At 35.3% G+C, this 19,099-nt stretch overlaps 1 protein-coding gene across 5 annotated transcripts in view; it reads right to left on the bottom strand.

Annotated features, from left to right (window-relative positions):
• The window catches only part of atp8a2 (ATPase phospholipid transporting 8A2), a 429,846-nt gene that overhangs the window by 18,228 nt on the left and 392,519 nt on the right, over positions 1-19,099 (bottom strand). For all 5 annotated transcript variants that reach the window (XM_051926384.1, XM_028799509.2, XM_051926385.1 and 2 more), the window contains 2 exons: positions 11,356-11,444; positions 7,711-7,815 (listed from right to left, as the gene is read on the bottom strand). In XM_051926384.1, coding sequence (XP_051782344.1) covers positions 7,711-7,815; positions 11,356-11,444 — 194 coding nt within the window. The remainder of the gene's footprint in view (positions 1-7,710; positions 7,816-11,355; positions 11,445-19,099) is intronic.

Raw genomic sequence — 19,099 nt, 5'->3', positions numbered from 1 at the left:
GTGTGTAACATACACACGTGCATAAAACCTCTCAGTTTCTTTTTGACACAGCTAAACATGTAGCAGATGTCACTGATGATGAGAAATAGTACTGTACCTCAAGGACTTTTTTTGTCACAGTTTTCGATCATTTTGTGGTTTTTTGTGCACATGTCACAGAATGTACCCGGTAGCATGTGCAGTAAGTTCAGTCATAGGTAGGCAGCTTGATCGGCAGCTGGGAGTTTACCTGAAGCAATAGAACCCACGTTCTGTAATACCCTAAATCCTAAGTATGCGTCCTAGCTGCAGGAATTGGGCATGACACTCTACGATGTCTCAACAAAATCTGCACACACACCGTGCAATAAGCTGCTTCACAGGTAAGCAGCTGTCCATTTAGCTGAGTTGTAGATCCTGCAGTTTGTGATTCCAAGTGGCCTAAGTATGAATCCAGCTGCACCGTCTCAGGGAGTACAGCTGCTATGAGGGTTAAGTGACAGTCCTAGTAATCCCTCAGGAAAGACTGCACATCTCTGCTGAGGTTTCAAAAGTCAGTTAGGGGCAGTTTTTCATGCCAACATTATGCCCTTTCCAACGCCATGAAGTTGATGTTCATTATCAAAAACTGTAGGATGTTTTATCATAAGGTCAGTATACCATTCATAGCTGTTAAGTATAGAAATACTGCTTCACTGACATTTTACTAAGTTTATAATGCTTTTCTGTAAAATAAATAATAAAGTATTAGGCATCTTTGCCACAATTTCCATTCCATTCATAGAAATTTTCAGTTTAAGTTTATGATATATATATTGTGTGTGTGTGTGTGTGTGTGTATATACAGTATATATATATATATATATATATATATATATATATATATATATATATATATATATATATATAAATTATATGTGTATGTATGTATATATGTGTGTATTTATTCAAGATGAACTATACTTGAATCTAGTTCTTAATCAAACTAATAAATATCAAGTAAATAATTGGAATTTAGATTGGATGCCTTTGTAGTGGTAGGACCAGGGAAGAGAGTATGCACGGGGCACTATCTCCCCTGGATCACTATACTGCAGCCCCCCTGGGTGGCAGCGGTACCTTGTATTCCTACAAGGCATCATGGGACTTGGTGTTTGCCGACTCAGCTCTGTTGGGTCCCGTGGGTGAGACTGCTTTGTTGTCCTTCCGTCTCACACGCAAGTACTAATGGGCACCACAAGTACTCCCGGGTGCAGCATAAAAGAAACCTGTTGTCTTCATTCCAGGAGCCAGAGTTGGGAGAAAGGAGAAGAAGTTTGCTGGGAGCAGTCGAGGCAGAGAGGAAGAAAGTAAAAAGTAGAAGAAAATGAAAAGGGCGTTGCTGTGTTTTTATCACTGTACTTTTTGATTTGTGCTTTAGTAGTGGGAAAAGATTGGGAAGAGTTTTCCACAACTAAATAAAAGCCGTGTGTTGTGCTGGACTTGTGCCTGTGTCTGTCTGTGTTGGGGTTGGGGAGCTGGAGTGATCCCTTCAGGCCATAAATGGCATAGTCGGCAGGATTCTTGTCTGTCTGCATGGCAGGGACCTGCATCTTTTAATTTGTTGTTGCAAACTCCAAGTCCCATGATGCCCTGTGGGAATCCATGACACCACTGCAATCTGGATGAGATAGTGCCCCATGTACATACTCTCCCCTGGTTCTTCCACGGCATTGGCCATCCACCACAAATATGTATACATATACAGGGTGGTGCAGGGAAATTGGACATTTTCAATTGATGTTCAATGCACGAATAAACACATTACAAAATACTGTAATATTGTATTGTACAGGATATGTAATTGATGATGGCAATCAATATTCATTCAATATTCCTTTTATGTTTTGAAGAAAACTATCATGAAGGTGATGTCTATTTCTCTGTACACATTCTGACAGCTTGTTGTGGAAATTCTGTATTGCTCGACATAACATGTCAAGAGGAATGTCAGCGATATCCTCTTCAATCCACCTGCAGTGGTTGCAGGATGTGTGTGGTATACTTGGCTTTTAAGATGTCCCCACAGAAAAAAATCACAAATGGTGGGATCTGGGGATCTCAGAGGCCATGGAATGTCACCATTGCGGCATATAGCTGCCTTCGACTGTCGGGCAGTATACGAAATGGCTCCAGCTGGGGACTTCTTTTTTAAGGCTGAGAACCCGTTTCTTTGAAATTATGTACCCATGTTGAAATCACATGAGCATACAGGACACGATCATGATGTCCTAACTCGTTATGACGCAGAAATTCCCTTTGCACAGCAGTCACACTATCACCATTCTTATAAAAGGCTTTCAGTGAATACTCGTTGCGCACCACTCCATTGCTCCATTATAACTAATGGCAAGAGGTTCTAAACAAGGTCACACCCCAGAGTCGCCAACACCTATTTCCAAAATTTCCCGTTTCCCTGCACACCCTGTGTATGTATATGTGTGTGTGTATATATATATATATAATAGTATGGAATTCAAGACATATTACATATGATACTCCATTTAATCATTTTTTAAATCACAATTATCGTAAAATACTTCACTAAACAATGTTGAATGATTATAAGATATTTAGTCTTAGGTAACAATCAAGTTTAACAACAGTTTAGTGAGAAAAAAATGAATATAAGCTAAATTTAAACACCACTCGTTCAATAGTTTATATATTAATGGTCTCCGGGCTGATCTTTGCTATCATTGAAGCATGTCAGTCAATTATATGGATTGTTAGTGTTCTCATTCAGGCACAGCAGTCCTATCTGATGCTGTGGGTTTGCAGCCACACAGGCGATCATCAGACTGCTTTATCAGTAGGAGCTGACATCTGCTTCTCAGTGCTGCAGTGGTTCTCTCCTATTTCTTTCCATATATTTTATTTCAACAGATGAATACACACAATGTTTGGTTTCTATGTCATTTGCATCTCAGGAAAAAGGAAATGCTGGACAGATGTTGAGATTAAAAAAGCAATATGGCATTCTACTATCTAGCAAGTAAATAAAGCGAAAGTAATTTAAAAAATTACAATCCACTGGCAGCAATAATTGGCTTCAAATTAAGAAAACTGACTGAAAAGAAAACCTTCAGTGACTTTGGCCTCCACCACCTCAGTTTGAAATCCCCGTCATATACAGTATGAGTGTATGTCTGCCCTTTGGATATTAGTTATGAAGAAGATCAATTAATGATTGGTGACCTCTTGTTTGCCTGACAAAGAAACGTTATATACTTGACTAATTCCTTAGAGCTCACATACGAACGTAAAGAAAACATGAAAATGTTAACTAATGGCAGACTTAATAAATACCATATTGTGACCCAAAGAAGAAGTGCCATTGAGCATGCACATTTTTGTTGTGATTTAGTTTTGTAGAGAATTCTAGGAAACTTTATGTCAGTGGTATAATAGATTCTATATAGCAAATTATATTTACTCTAGAACAACATGTGTAAAAGAAACAGGGATTTTATTAACAGGAATTTGTGTTACATAAGAATCAACTCTGTGACATCACATTAAAAATGTGACAGAAATAGTTTTTAAACAGAGTAATCATCACAGGTAATAGTTTACAGTTCACTATTATTGACCCAAAAATAACAAAAACACGATTCTGCTAATCTACTGTGGTCAGTTTTGTTACAATATAAAAATTCATAGCATTTCTTGAAGAAGTTTAAAAATCAACAAGAATCATTATATGTTTATGTGTAATGGACTGTTTGGTGAAGACTAATCTGGGATCGTATTCAAGGTTTTAAAATTCTGAAGAGTAGTAAAAAAGTAGGAATTTATTTTTATTAAAACATGAATCTATGATGACTGAGTGGATTTGTCTTTAAAACTAAAGTTAGGATGCATTTTTCTACATGGTGGGTTGTAAAAGTATGCAGCAGGATTTGCCTTTTACAGCAGGAATCAAGTTGTTGACTTTCAAGGAAAGCGTAGCGAGACACCTACATCACTCTGCCATTCACATATGCACAAGCTTGAAGAGCCATACAGCCTTCCCTTTTTGTTTTCATTCTTTTGCTTTTATTGCCAAACTTGGTACCTGTACACATAACACTAGGAGAGAATGTCAGGTCTACTTAAAAATAATGATAACATCAATGTTTTAAGTAAAGAGATATGTAAGCTGGTACAGATAATGAATTGCAGGTATATTTAAATCCTTAGTTTAAAATTGGTAGATCCATCTTTTCTTGGATTAATCTGAGTAATTATCATCTAAATGTAAAAAAACACATGTTTAAGAAGGAAGACACACACAGATTTTTCAAGAACCCATGTCTCCAGAGCCAATGTATATCCTTAGGAGTCACTTTTTTCTTAATTGAAGAATGAAATATATAAAAAATATTGTACAAACTTCCATATGATATTGACAGCTACAGCCATAAATAAAGCAAAAATACTCCCATTTTTAATTTATACATTTAACTAGCTCTATAAATTAATTGCATTGCAACTAAAAAGTGTCAAAAACGCAATGCAAAGAGCAATGCAAGAACATTTTAAGTGATCAGAAACTTAGTCGAAAACTATACCATAGTCCAATGTTGTAGTGCTCTGCAAATGCTCATTCAACTTAGTGGCTCATGGTCTCTTTAACTTGTGGCCTAAGTATACCTGTGATTTTTCACTTTCACAAAGTTCAAATACAGGTTGAAGACCAATCTTTCAGCTGTTGCTGTACAGAAGTGCTGTTTCCACATACCAGTCTTTTGAAATTGACTGTTCTGTAATTTACTGCTTTAATGCTGTTACCCTAATGTTAATCTACTTCACTGTATTATTTTAGCTTCTAAGTGGATGTCAGAGCCAATGAAAGCTCTACTGAGTTTTGTAACTTATCATAATTCATCTTGTATTGTATTTGAACTGATTTGAATTAATTCTGAGCCACATAATGACACTGTGTTTAATAGTCTCCTCACAGATCCAGGAGACTTCACAAACGGGTTGCTGTCTATCTCAAGTCTGCACGTTCTCACCATGTCTGCATTGGTTTTACTCTGGTCACTATTGGTTTTCCTTCTCTACCTCAACTGGCATTTCTAATGAATCTAAATAGGTATGTGTGATAGTGTAGTGCAATGGATTGGTACTCTACCTTTGGCACTCTTAAACCTGGATTAGGCTGCTTTTGAAAACTAAACAATAGTTGGATGTTATTTTTTACTTTAGCTGCTTCTATCCGTCTATAAAATGTTCTCTTTTTTAAAAAAGAAAAATTTGTTTTATTTTTTGTTTATACTAATTTCCTTACTGTATTGGGTCTGTATTGTAAATTATGCCTTTTATTTTTTATAAAATGTCATCTGTATTATTTTTGAAATGTAGGTACTACAGATGAGAGCTATCATGTAGCTTTCATATACTATATACACAATTCAAAATGTCCACTGAACTGAAAAGTCTAGGTTTTGTACTTTTACCATTCTAGGTGACCATATTTGCCATGACTGGAGAAAGGGTTCATGTTTTTCAGTTCTACAGTTGTCTGCCCACTTGGCATTGTTTTGACTCAAGTTGCTTGGACATCTTTAAAGAGTAGTTAGAAAAGCACTTAAATTAGATGTTCTCGTTGTGACACAAATAACATCATATTTGTGAGGCCTGATGAAATACTCCCAACAGTGTTACATGGCTATTTAATGACATGGGCTCCCAAAGGAAAGCCTTAGTAAAATCTGTGGATTCTCACAGCATACACGCACCAAACAAAAAAAGTACTAGAATATGTTAAAAAAACATCACACACCTAGCTAATGTAATCTTAAGTAAAAACACAACCATCTCTAGTGGATACTAAAGGTACTGGTATACAGTTCACAGATAGACCACCCAGAGAACCAGGGAATTATAACAAACAAGGACAGGCAGAGAAATGGAGGGTTTGAAAGACACAATCTGTAATAGCACTGGTAGGTAGTGAGTAGTTCTTTTTGCAGACATGGGAGGTAATGGGTGTGTTTGAATTACAGAATTCTTACATGATTTCCAAGTCAGTCTGCTCAAAGTTTGTCAATGAAAAAGAGGGAAAATTTAAAAAGTGCATTAATGGTTTATACTAAAAACACACAAAAATGAAAAGAAAGAAAAGCCAAGTAAACACAGATGGAAAGTTTCACTTCAAATGCCCAGGGCATTTAGAAAATCAAATCAGGCATTTCAAAAGCAGTTGATACCTTTACAGTTCTTTCCATGTTGTGCATTTACTTAATTGTTTTATGAAATAGTAGCCACATTGCTGAAAGTATCAAAAAAAGCAAAAGAAAAAACAGTTAGTGGATCACTCTAATTTGAAAATGGGCTGTTACTTACAGTAAAACCAAAAACTGTATTACAAAATACATCTTACTATAAAAAAACAGGATTCTGGATGTACTTAGAGCATGCTTTGACTCAAATTCATATTTAAAAACAAATGACTGTACACTAATATAAAGGTAGCTTTAAAAATAGTGTCACTATTCACAAATCTTCTACAAGTGATTGTAGCTTTTGAATATCATTATTTCAAAGAAATAAAGCAATGACCATGACCATATGAAACACAAATTGAAATCAGAATATTACAAATGGAACTTCATCAGGGAACAACTAATAGATTACACCCTACAGATGTTCTGCAGCAACTAAAGTACATTAAGTCTTGCAAGTTGAACAAACAATTTGCACAGGTGTCCCAACTTCTGTTGATTACATAAAAGCCCTCTGTCTTGAAGTATTCTGATTTGAAGTATTGGGGCTCATTAGGTGTACGCACTTTTGCATCCCTTGTTACTTAGTATTGCCTAATCTTATTTTTTATTTTAATTTTTTCTTTCTTCGTCTTGTAAAGCACTTTGAGCTACATCATTTGTATGATAAGTGCTATTTAAATAAATGTTGATGTTGTAGAGTGCATACATCTGACAAACCCCAATAAGGGCAAAAAATGTGCAGTGTGCTCTTTGTATTATTTGGCAGATACTGTATCACTTATCTGATCTGCTTCTTGCAACTGACAGAATGTGGTGAATGTTTGCCGACTACTATTCTAATGGTTTTAAGATTGCTCATTATTTGAAAGTGATACAAAAGACAAAAATAAGTAGCTGGATGAAGTTTTAAAAGTAAATTTCTTGTGACAAAAGCTCGCAGGATGAGTGCTCCAGGATATAGTGTTTTACTGAACAAAAAATTAAGCCAGATGGTTACTAACACAGCAATAGTTTTACAAAAGGATACTCAAAATTCATATGCTTCTATCAATGTGAACCTAGTTTTCTCTACAGTTTTAAAGGTTGTTATTCTTTTTAAAAAAATATTCCTCCTCTGATTAGTATAAAATTATTAGTGGAAGTAATGAGTATAAATTATATTATTTATTAAATATCATCAAATTACCTAATGAAACTGAGTGAGAATAAAAATAATTTGAAAGCAATGACAGCAAGATAGTTTGCATTTATGTGTGAATACTGATGTTATCATTAGGGGAATGTAAAAAACAACTCTAGCAGATGGGCACCTGCTGTATTTGCAGCTCATTCAAACAACAAAGGCAATTGTGCATGCTGTCTGTAAATTATGAATAAAAATGCACTAGTCGTTTTGCTGTCTGCATTCTTAGCACTACTTAATGACCTGATAAAACAATTATATTGGTTACTCTAAGATCACAAGCAAATTCTGTACCTTCTTCCATTGGCATCTCTGAGGACAGCTGCACCTGGATCCACAGCTCTAGCCTCAAGCTCTTGCACTTCTTCAAGCAGAGTTTTCCGGCAGGTATGTCTCCCTCTGAAAATGATAAAACAAAATGACATGGGAGCATGGTTTTGCAGTGAAACAATTTAATAAGGTCTGTAACACACACCAAATTAACATATCATTTCCTGCATTTGTTTTAGTGTTAATATGTCAAACATCACAGTTTTACAGTGCATCCGGAAAGTATTCATAGCGCATCACTTTTTCCACATTTTGTTATGTTACAGCCTTATTTCAAAATGGATTAAATTAATTTTTTTCCTCACAATTCTACACACAACACCCCATAATGACAACGTGAAAAAAATTTACTTGAGATTTTTGTAAATTTATTAAAAATAAAAAAATTGAGAAAGCACATGTACATAAGTATTCACAGCCTTTGCCATGAAGCTCGAAATTGAGCTCAGGTGCATCCTGTTTCCCCTGATCATCCTTGAGATGTTTCTGCAGCTTAATTGGAGTCCACCTGTGGTAAATTCAGTTGATTGGACATGATTTGGAAAGGCACACACCTGTCTATATAAGGTCCCACAGTTGACAGTTCATGTCATAGCACAAACCAAGCATGAAGTCAAAGGAATTGTCTGTAGACCTCCGAGACAGGATTGTCTCGAGACACAAATCTGGGGAAGGTTACAGAAAAATTTCTGCTGCTTTGAAGGTCCCAATGAGCACAGTGGCCTCCATCATCCGTAAGTGGAAGAAGTTCGAAACCACCAGGATTCATCCTAGAGCTGGCTGGCCATCTAAACTGAGCGATCAGGGGAGAAGGGCCTTAGTCAGGGAGGTGACCAAGAACCTGATGGTCACTCTGTCAGAGCTCCAGAGGTCCTCTGTGGAGAGAGGAGAACCTTCCAGAAGGACAACCATCTCTGCAGCAATCCACCAATCAGGCCTGTATGGTAGAGTGGCCAGACGGAAGCCACTCCTTAGTAAAAGGCACATGGCAGCCCGCCTGGAGTTTGCCAAAAGGCACCTGAAGGACTCTCAGACCATGAGAAAGAAAATTCTCTGGTCTAATGAGACAAAGATTGAACTCTTTGGTGTGAATGCCAGGCGTCACGTTCGGAGGAAACCAGGCACCGCTCATCACCAGGCCAATACCATCCCTACAGTGAAGCATGGTGGTGGCAGCATCATGCTGTGGGGATATTTTTCAGCAGCAGGGACTGGGAGACTAGTCAGGATAAAGGGAAAGATGACTGCAGCAATGTACAGAGACATCCTGGATGAAAACCTGCTCCAGAGCGCTTTTGACCTCAGATTGGGGCAACGGTTCATCTTTCAGCAGGACAACGACCCTAAGCACACAGCCAAGATATCAAAGGAGTGGCTTCAGGACAACTCTGTGAATGTCCTTGAGTGGCCCAGCCAGAGCCAAGACTTGAATCTGGTTGAACATCTCTGGAGAGATCTTAAAATGGCTGTGCACCGACGCTTCCCATCCAACCTGATGGAGCTTGAGAGGTGCTGCAAAGAGGAATGGGCGAAACTGGCCAAGGATAGGTGTGCCAAGCTTGTGGCATCATATTCAAAATGACTTGAGGCTGTAGTTGCTGCCAAAGGTGCATCGACAAAGTATTGAGCAAAGGCTGTGAATACTTATGTACATGGGATTTCTCAGTTTTTTTATTTTTAATAAATTTTTAAAAACCTCAAGTAAAATTTTTTCATGTTGTCATTATGAGATGTTGTGTGCAGAATTCTGAGGAAAAAATGAATTTAATCCATTTTGAAATAAGGCTGTAACATAACAAAATGTGGAAAAAGTGATGCACTGTGAATACTTTCTGGATGCACTGTATGCATGGGGACATAATAAAAAAATAGTGACAGATTGTCTGGTTAGCAGATTTCAGGAAATAAGGGACAGTGGCAGAGACATGACAGGAAGTGCATCCAGAAGACTGCAGTTTCAGAAGAGGTGCTCACACTGGAAATTGAAGAAACTCTACAAGATACTAGTCAGTGGTAGTAGTTACTAATTCCTAGGCACTATTAAAGCAAAAAGCAACTCCAAGAGAAGTGATAGACTGCCATAAAACCCACAATTTCCAGCAAATGGGCATCAATGGGTTTCTTCTAGGAGAATACAAGCCCTAGTGCATATTATGGGTGCCTGGCACTTTAATTAGAAATGAAAGACAAAACAATGCAGGGACATCTGGGGAGAGCTCTGGGAGACACCACTAGTGTTTAATCCTGAGCCTGGAAGTAACTCTAGAGAATGTCCCACAAGTAATGGCAGGGTAAGGTTTAAAGGCTGTTCTCTGACAGTGATTTGTAGCAAATGCTCACAATGAAGTGAGACAGGTAGTGTGGACAGAGTGAATGTATGAAGAGTTCTTGATGTTTCTGGCACTGTGTTTTGGGTGCTGCCACCACATCTGATAGATTAGGACCTGAACTTGCAGAGCCAGGCTAAATGAGAAAGCTAGGGCTTGATTTGTTTTCTGTTAATTTGATATTTTTTGTATCTTCCCTGTAATCATCCCCCCTAGTGTGTTGTGTAATAAACAGATACTTTTGATAAATAGGTTGATCTTGGTTAAGGTAATCCACATTTGTTACAGAATATATGAATCCAATTTAATTAATATATATATATAAATTTTATATATTATATTTTATATATATATATATATATATATATATATATATATATATATATATATATATATATATATATATATATATATATTATTTTATATATATATTATTTTATATATATATTATATGTAAATTTTTATATATATAAACTAAGATATATATATATATAAAGTGTTTAATTGTATTTGGCATTGTGTACTCTGATATTAAAACCTTATTTTCTTGATTTAGATTTGACACACAATCTTAACTTTGTGTATTATTAAGATGACTAAATCACTTAAATCCTTATTAAATAACATTTTGTAAACATGAAATATATTCTATTAGGCAATGTTTGGTAACCTATAAATTTTAATAACTTTTTCAAAGCGTTTGTTTTGGAAAAGGAAAAAAAACTAAAACTACAGCAACATGTTAATTTTTTTCTTGGGTGGCCAAAATAAACCTGCTGTCATTTTCCTTAGGTCTACCCCAGTTATGGTCGACTGATTGATTCTTTTCTGGCCTGAGAATTACTCAGACAATTAAGTAGCTGCCATACAGATGCATAGTCTCAAAAGGTAGTGAGCTGGAACTGTGAAATTTAAAACCATGACTGTGTGACTTAGCCTGACTGAGACTTTAAATAGCTTTGATTAAAGATTACAGTGCTTAGAATAGTTTATATGAATAATATACTGAAGTTTGTTGTTAGTTTCATAAAGTTCACAAATATACTGCATTTATGGCCCAGCTGTCTTGTTTCTGTTAGTAAACTTTCCTAAATACTTACAGTTGTTACAGACAAAATCAGAATGAACGGTAAGATAAAAGTTAAGGTCACAAACAAATATACTGTATTATGCAGTACACATACAGTCTTTCTGTTTTTTGGAATGTAACCCAAATGGGTCTGCAATGATTAGAAATGTAAAGTCCACAAATAAGTCAGAATTACTGTATATGCATACTTACGCGGTCCACGCCAAATCTTTGATTAAGCATGCAGCTGGCACCAGTAATAAGCCGAGCCAGAAGCTCCAGCATCTCATTACCATCCCTGCCTGTAAAAGAAGGAACAAATACTTTTTACAGATAAACTCAAAGACAAGACATTATGAAGAAAACAATTAAGTCTATTAAACCATAGAAAGCATAGAGTCCATGGGTTTTTACTAGCAATAATGCCTATCAGTGTCAATTTGGATTTCCCTTTTTATTAGTAACTTACATTAATGCGATTGTACTTTATATAATGACAGTGGCAAAGTAAGAGACCATGAAGCATTTCTCTTGTGCATCATCTTAATGGGCTAACATGCGGATGTGGGGGAGAACTCATACTCGGCACCAGTGACCTGAGCCTGAGAACAGACACAGCATTGCTTTTTCATAGGTTGCAATGAAGATTGTGCTTCTTGTCAGAAAACAAAATGACATTCAGATTCAACACAGTTTTAGACTGCTTATAAAAAAGCCATGTACACAAAATTTTATTGTAATTATTTTTAAATTAAACAAAAGTTTAGCACAACCCATCTGTAGTGTCTCTGGACTAAAGTCCTTTAAATTAATTGGAACATTTATTATCTACTGTATAATATCTATATACCATTAAAGTCATTAAAAACTACTAACTACAAATATGAAGCAACATAAAATCCTACACACTGCTGTAAAAGTATACATACCATTATGCAAATTTTTGAGCATTGCTTTATGCTCACTTAAAGTATGCAACGTTTAAGAAAATATTTGGTCACTAGTAGATTAATGGGCACATTGTCAAATTCATTTTAAGTGCTTCAAGCAGATAAAAAGTTAGTGGAGCTAAAATAAATTTCATAGATTAAAATTAATTAAATTGGGATTTCTCATATATGAAGAGGGTTTATAGGGTATTGGCAACAGCAAAATTTGCTAGTGTGTGCACAGTCAAGTTCAAACAATGTTGACTGTTAGCCTGATTGACTTCAGACATTTAAGCATGAAATGACTGCTTTTATTATTTGCAGTTTCACTTAAAGCTATTTCTTTCAGAAGATAGTTTTGCATTGCTTCTAATTCACCTTGTCAGTAGCACAGCACATGATAACAAGTGTGCTGAGGGAGGTAGCATTCATACTGTACATTGTTAGACATCTTTACCTCAGGGGCTTCTACAAGGCTTCCTTGTGCTTTTAATAAGCAATGATGGTCCAAGTGTGACCAAAAAAGTTGAAGATTCATATTCAGAGATAAATATATAGTTAGTAAGTTCGCAGATAAGGGGGCCCAATCAGCACATCTACTAAAATGAATTAAGACTTTATTTTAAGCCTACAGATTGATTTTATGTTTTACTGGAAATGTTTGTTTTCTTTTTTGAACTCCTCTATTCTCCCACCAGTGCTGTGTGTGAGCCACGCTCTAAAGATACACAAAACCTGGAGTTTAATGCAGCTGTCTGACTTGTTTAGAGGGTGTGCCATAGCTGCTGGAAGGCAGCCTATGACGATATGCTTTGTGACAGTTGTCAATTCCGCCAAGACCATATTTATGCTTGGTTCCTGTGATAGAGACATGCTGGAGCCTTTTTTTGTGAAGTCAAGCTGTCTCCTCTTCAGACACTCCTGCTGTGAGGCAGGTGTCCTGGGAAATATAAATCAGTTGTGTTGCATGAAATTACTAAAATTCCTGGCAAGGTGTCAGCCCCGTGGTAAACAGTTTATGAACACCCAGAGTGGTGGACAAACATATATTCAGTGAGTTCAAATGACTTTGAGATATGGCATTGGCCCACAAATAGACAACGGGCTACATACAATTTGCTTCTGCTAGAAAACACTTATGAAAGCATGTTCTGCACAGCAAGTTCACTTAGACCTGCTATAGGATAGGGACACTGGTCAGTCCTGCAAATCTCGGTATAGTATATTCATTTATACAGGGATCACTTCAGAACTGAATAACCAACGGAGTACTTTAGTCACTCATTTTGTTGGGAAAAAAAATCTTCAAAGCCAATTCTTCTATAAGAGAAATGCAGTGTATCCATGCTCCAAACTGTCTTTAGATTCTTGTGACACATTTCCAGTTTTTTTAAGGGCAAACTAAACAAAATGTAATATAAATAAAACATAATAATTCTCTGTAACTTCTGCCATTTATTTAGTCATTTTGTTGTGCTTGTATGTTACTTCTGATAAAATATAATATAAGCCATTTCTAAGAGAGGGACTACTAAAAGAATTGAAATGATTTGTTTGTTTATCTATGAAAAAGAAAGAAATGCTTTCAGTACATTTATCATTATATAGTTAAGTCATTCTTTAACCTAAATATTTCTAGAGGGCAGTTATTTTTTCTATGTTATTAAAACATTTTTATTATGTTGATTAAGGGAAATTATGATCAGATAAGATGGAAACATATAGTTTTTAAAAGGCACAGAACTTTCTCATAAATAAACACTGTATATAAACAAACATCCATGCAATCACAAAACAACCACAATTTTTATTATTACACTCTTTTATTCAACTTGCCCTCTCTGTTTGACCGAGTCAAATTTTGCGATTAATTTTTTTTACCCACTTTTATCAAACCGATTTCCTCCAAACTTTGCATTCATGCTGATTTCTGGTGACAATGCAGTATTTCATCAGTTTTGACCCGGGAGCTGTACGTTCATTATGTCAAATTTAAATTTCTCATTCCCTTAATACTTTTAGCAAATACAAATATATATAGTGATTTTAGTCAACACATTATATATGAGTTAGTGGTGTTGCTCAAGTGGTTAGCGTGTTTGACTTTTGATCAAATGGTCAAAGTTTCAAGACCAATGTAGACAAATTAATTTAAAAAAATGTATATTGATTAATTGATATTGAAATTTTGTCAAATTACTGTTCGAGTCTTTAGCGTGTTGGATATTCAATCAAATGGTTCAAAGTTCAAGAGCAATTTACAGAAACTAGTTTTTTTTTAATTTTGCCAATTTTTTTACCATTTATATAAAACTTCAGTGAAATACTCTTTTCAGTGATTTGGCGATATTGGCTGAGTGGATAAGCTGTTGGGGTTTTCTAAGAATGATTGAAAATTCAGTCTTCCAATAGACAAATGCACATTTCCAGTACTTCACATGTGTAAGGTTTCACTGTGGTTAGGATTTTCTAAAATGGGAAATGAACATGAATGAATGTTACGATTCACTAAAAGATTGTAGGTTTGATTCCACTCTGTCACTAATTTCATTTCTGTCAAATCACCTTTCCACCCATGTCAAGGTATTTGGTACATGCCAAGGACTGTGTGGCATTAGGTTGGCTAAAAATATATAAAAAAAGATTTTTAAGTGACATGATTTCATTCAAAAATACACTTTTGTTTTTGTGCTAAGATTTTGTTGGTCATATGTGACTAAAAATAAAATCGTGGGGTACCCATAAAAGAATTTTAATTAAAATGCATACATTTGTTAAAGTGAAATTTTTAACCAGCTTAACTATGGAAAGAAAATGAAACATCATATAAATTTGATTAAAGTATATAGGATAATGATTGTAATTAGAGAAATGGCTCGATTCCACTCACTAATGTCATTTCTGTCAAATCACCTTCCCACCCAAGTTAAGGTTTTTGTAACGTGCCAAGGACTGTGTGGCATTAGGTTGGCTAAAAATATACTGTATTAAAAGAGATCTTTAAGTGACATGATTTTATTCAAAAATGCACTAAAAAGTAAAAAATATTTTTTTTCTTGTAATTTGGTCATATGTGACTAAAAATAAAATCATGGGGCACCCATAAAAGAGTTAATTATACCATTATACCATCATACTACAGTATAAATACACAGTAAAATTACATTAAAACAAATATACAAATACACCATTAATACTTAAGTTGTGTGAAACAAAGTAAAAATACAAAGAGGACTTTATAACAGAATACATAAAACACTGCTTATATAATTAATTCTTTGGATATAAAAATACAAAATATTTTAAAACTTGCAAGCCTTCCCAAATCTGTAAAACTTTTTGAAAAAAAAAATCAATGAAGTATAGTCACTCTCTTTCAAAGTGGCACACTGCTACTGATTACTGAGGCAGTCAATTTTACAAAGCAAAATGTAGATACAATTTTTAAGCTGTACAAATGAATAATTGGGAATATCAAAGTAGGTATCCAGAGCAAATATAGCTATTTTAATATTGTTGTCTAAGAAGGCATTATGCCAGTTATGGTAATCTGTTTAATTGATTTAGACAGCCACATTATACTGTAAGAATTTGTGTTCTTCCAAGTTCAGAACTTTTGGCTTACTATGCTTTGGCAAAATAGTGACAGCCTGGCATTTGTACCATGCATGATTTTAAAAGAACATATGAAAATTTGGAGCCAAGGTTGGATATGTGATGTGAGCATGATAAATACTGGGAAATCCTTCCTTTATAAGTAAACACTTTCTAGGTGACTGTAAGGCTTCATTCACACACTTGATTGATTGTTTGTTAGAATATAAGAAATTTGACAAACAAGAGGAGACTATTCAGTCCATCAAGCCCGTTTGTTCAACTGATAGCTAAGCTGTCCCAATATCTCATCCAGATTCTTCTTAAAGGTTGTCAAGGTCTCTGCTTCAACTACATGTCTCAGTAGTTTGTTTCAGTCCCAGAACTCTTGGTATAAAGAAGTGCTTCCTGGCTTCAGTTTTAATTTCCACTGGTGTCCACGAGTACACAATTCACCCTTAATGTGAAAGAATGTTGCTGGATCTACTTTATCAATGCCTTTGTGCATTTTGAAGACCTGGAGTAGGTCCCCACGCTGTCTCCTCTGTTCAAGACCTAACAGGTTTAAATCTCAAAGTCCGTCAGAGTAGGACATGTCTTTAAGTCTTGGGATGTGCTTGGTAGCTCCCCTCTGCACAGCTACAAGTGCTGCTATGCCTTTCTTGTAAAGTGGAGCCCAGAACTATAGTTTTTACGAGTGCATTATGTAGTTTGAGCAGAATGACCCTTGGCTTGAATTCAACAGTTTATATACAGTATAATATAACCTAACCTTTTATTTGCCTTTTTAATTGCTTCTGTGCATTACTTATTCAATGCAAATGTTGCATCATATATCCCTAAATCCTTTTCAGAGGTTGCTTCCTGCATTACAGTGTCTCCCATCTTTCTTTTTTTTTTTTTTTACATTTCATTGAATTTATTAAAATCAAATAACATTCCATACAAGCAAGTTAAGTTTTACAAAACTAGGTTTGAAACAAATCAACCCCCACCCATGAGAAAGAGAGCTAGGCCAACAGAGTAAAACTTTAATAGCAGGAAAAATAAATAAATAAATAAATAGAATTAAAAAAGGGAAGAGAATCCGCTTCCTCAATTTAAATGCTTATTCTAACATGTTATTGATTAGATCCTGCCAGGTTTTGAAAAAGTTTTGTACAGATACTCTAAGTGAGAATTAGATTTTTTTCCAATTTCAAATAACATATCACATTAGTTACCCACTGACTTAAAATAGGAGAGCTAGGATTCTTCCAGTTGAGCAGGATAAGTCTACGTGCTAATAGTGAAGTAAAGGCAATTACAGTGTCTCCCATCTTGTACTTAGAATTGATGTTCTTTTTGCCCACGTGTAGGACTTTGAATGTTTCTTCATTAATCTGAATTTTCCAAGTGTTCGCCCAGTTCTGAAGATTGCCAAGGTCATTTTGAATTCTACTTGCTGCTTCCTCAGTGTTTGCTATCTTTGCAAATTTAGTGTCATCTGCAAATTTAACAAGCTTACTAACTATACCAGAATCATGTCATTAATATAAATCAGAAAAAGCAATGGTTCAAGGACGGACCCCTGAGGGAATATTCTGATGACCTCACTCCACGTGCAGCATTCTCCTCTTATGTGTACTCTTTGTTTCCTGACAGTTAAACCAACTAGAGGTCCAGTTTTTAGGGTTACCTCTGATGCCTACAGCTTCTAATTTCAGATTTAATCTTTGGTGTGGGACTGTATCAAATGCTTTTTGAAAGCTTGGGTAAATTATGTTGTATTCTTTGTTTTTGTCAACTAATCTGGTTGCTTCTTCAAAAAAAATCTAAAAGATTAATTTGGCAGAACCTTCCTCTCATAAACCCATTTTATTTAGAATATTATTTGCATTTAGGTAATTTTGACCTTTTGGTCTGTAATTTCTAGGATCCATTTTGTCTCCCTTCTTGAAGTTGGTGTTACATTTGCAACTTTCCGGTCCTCTGGTGCTTCTCCTTTTGCTAAAATATACCTAATAAGGGTTTACAGATGACATCTCTTGTTTCTTTCAGTACAATTGATAAAATCTCATCAGGTCCAGGGTTCTATTTGTCTTCAGTATATTGAGGGCTTGAAGCACATCTGACTCTTCCATTTTAAAATCTATGAACACATAGTTTGTTATTACTTCTGCCTGAGACATTCACTTGTTTCTTCCTTCATAAATACTAAAATGTAAAATGTTTGTTCAGTTCATTTGCTCAGGAAGGAAAATCTTCTTGTTAAGATCAAAGGTACAAACCTATGATAAGCATTGCTTGTATTATTTATTAATTATTTAAATAAAAAGGGAAATGAAGCACAACTAGTAAAACATTAAATAATCGAATGGGTTGAACATTAGTACCAGTCATTTTGAGTTAAGCTGCCATTAAAGGTGTTACTTGCAGGCATATACAGGTGAAGTGCTTTTATTATACTGTACAGTCTTGGGGAAGGCAGAGCATTAACTGTAAAGAATTTCAGGGGTATAAAGATGCACCTCTTATTACCCTCTGCATTCCTTCTCTTTCTGTCACAAATAAGTAGCAACCATAAATAATAATTAAAAACAATATGTACATAATATTAGTAATATTACACACCATTTCATAGGCCAGATACAACCCTAAGGGACTGATTAGTTCTGTAATGCTCTCCTTATGAGTACAAGGTCCAGACTCTCCAGAGATTTGAAGTGTTTGAATGCAAGTAGAATGTGGATGTAACTGTCAAAATATGAGTAGCAATCAATGCAGGAAAAGCCCACTGACTTTTTAACAATTTCCTGCATGATTGAAAAGAACTTTAAAAAACAGATCTTTGAAGGATATGACAAGGTAAAGGCATGGAATAGGGGACTCCTGACCTTACTGTTTATTTTGTGATGTAGTTACCCTCTAGTGGCTGGGCTTACGCAGAGATCAGAATTCTGTGTTTAACATCTGAAAAGCTTAGAATTTTGCACAAATTTGCAGCTTTTTAACCCCACTGATTTTTTTATTGAGACAGACATGCAGTGTTGAAAAAAGAAGAGAATGAGCGAGAGAAAGAAAAGCAAATGCTTTACAGTGCTGCCATACTGGAGGTAAAAAAAAATTAAAAGCCACAATTATTCTTGTCTTTTTTAGGGTAAGTAATATGCAATACAACAATCTCCAAATCAGTAGAAATTACTTTTTTTTCCATGTTATAATCATACAGATTTTAAAAATATTTAAGATGAAAACAAGGAACATTCTGTGATGCTAATCTCTAAATGCAAACAAATCCATATGTTGAAATAAATATTTTATAAGCCGGCAGAAGTTAATTCCTACCAGTATACCATATTAACTGTGACGTAACCACAGCAGCCATGGTGTAGTTCACCTTTCCAAATGGGCACTGTTTAAAATTTCATTGTATCATAATAAAAAAACAAACT

Source organism: Erpetoichthys calabaricus, chromosome 4 (genome assembly GCF_900747795.2).
Source record: "Erpetoichthys calabaricus chromosome 4, fErpCal1.3, whole genome shotgun sequence".
NCBI classification, from domain to species: Eukaryota; Metazoa; Chordata; class Cladistia; order Polypteriformes; family Polypteridae; genus Erpetoichthys; species Erpetoichthys calabaricus.
Note: the sequence above shows the minus strand (reverse complement) of the source record. Positions and strands in the feature narration are given on the sequence as shown.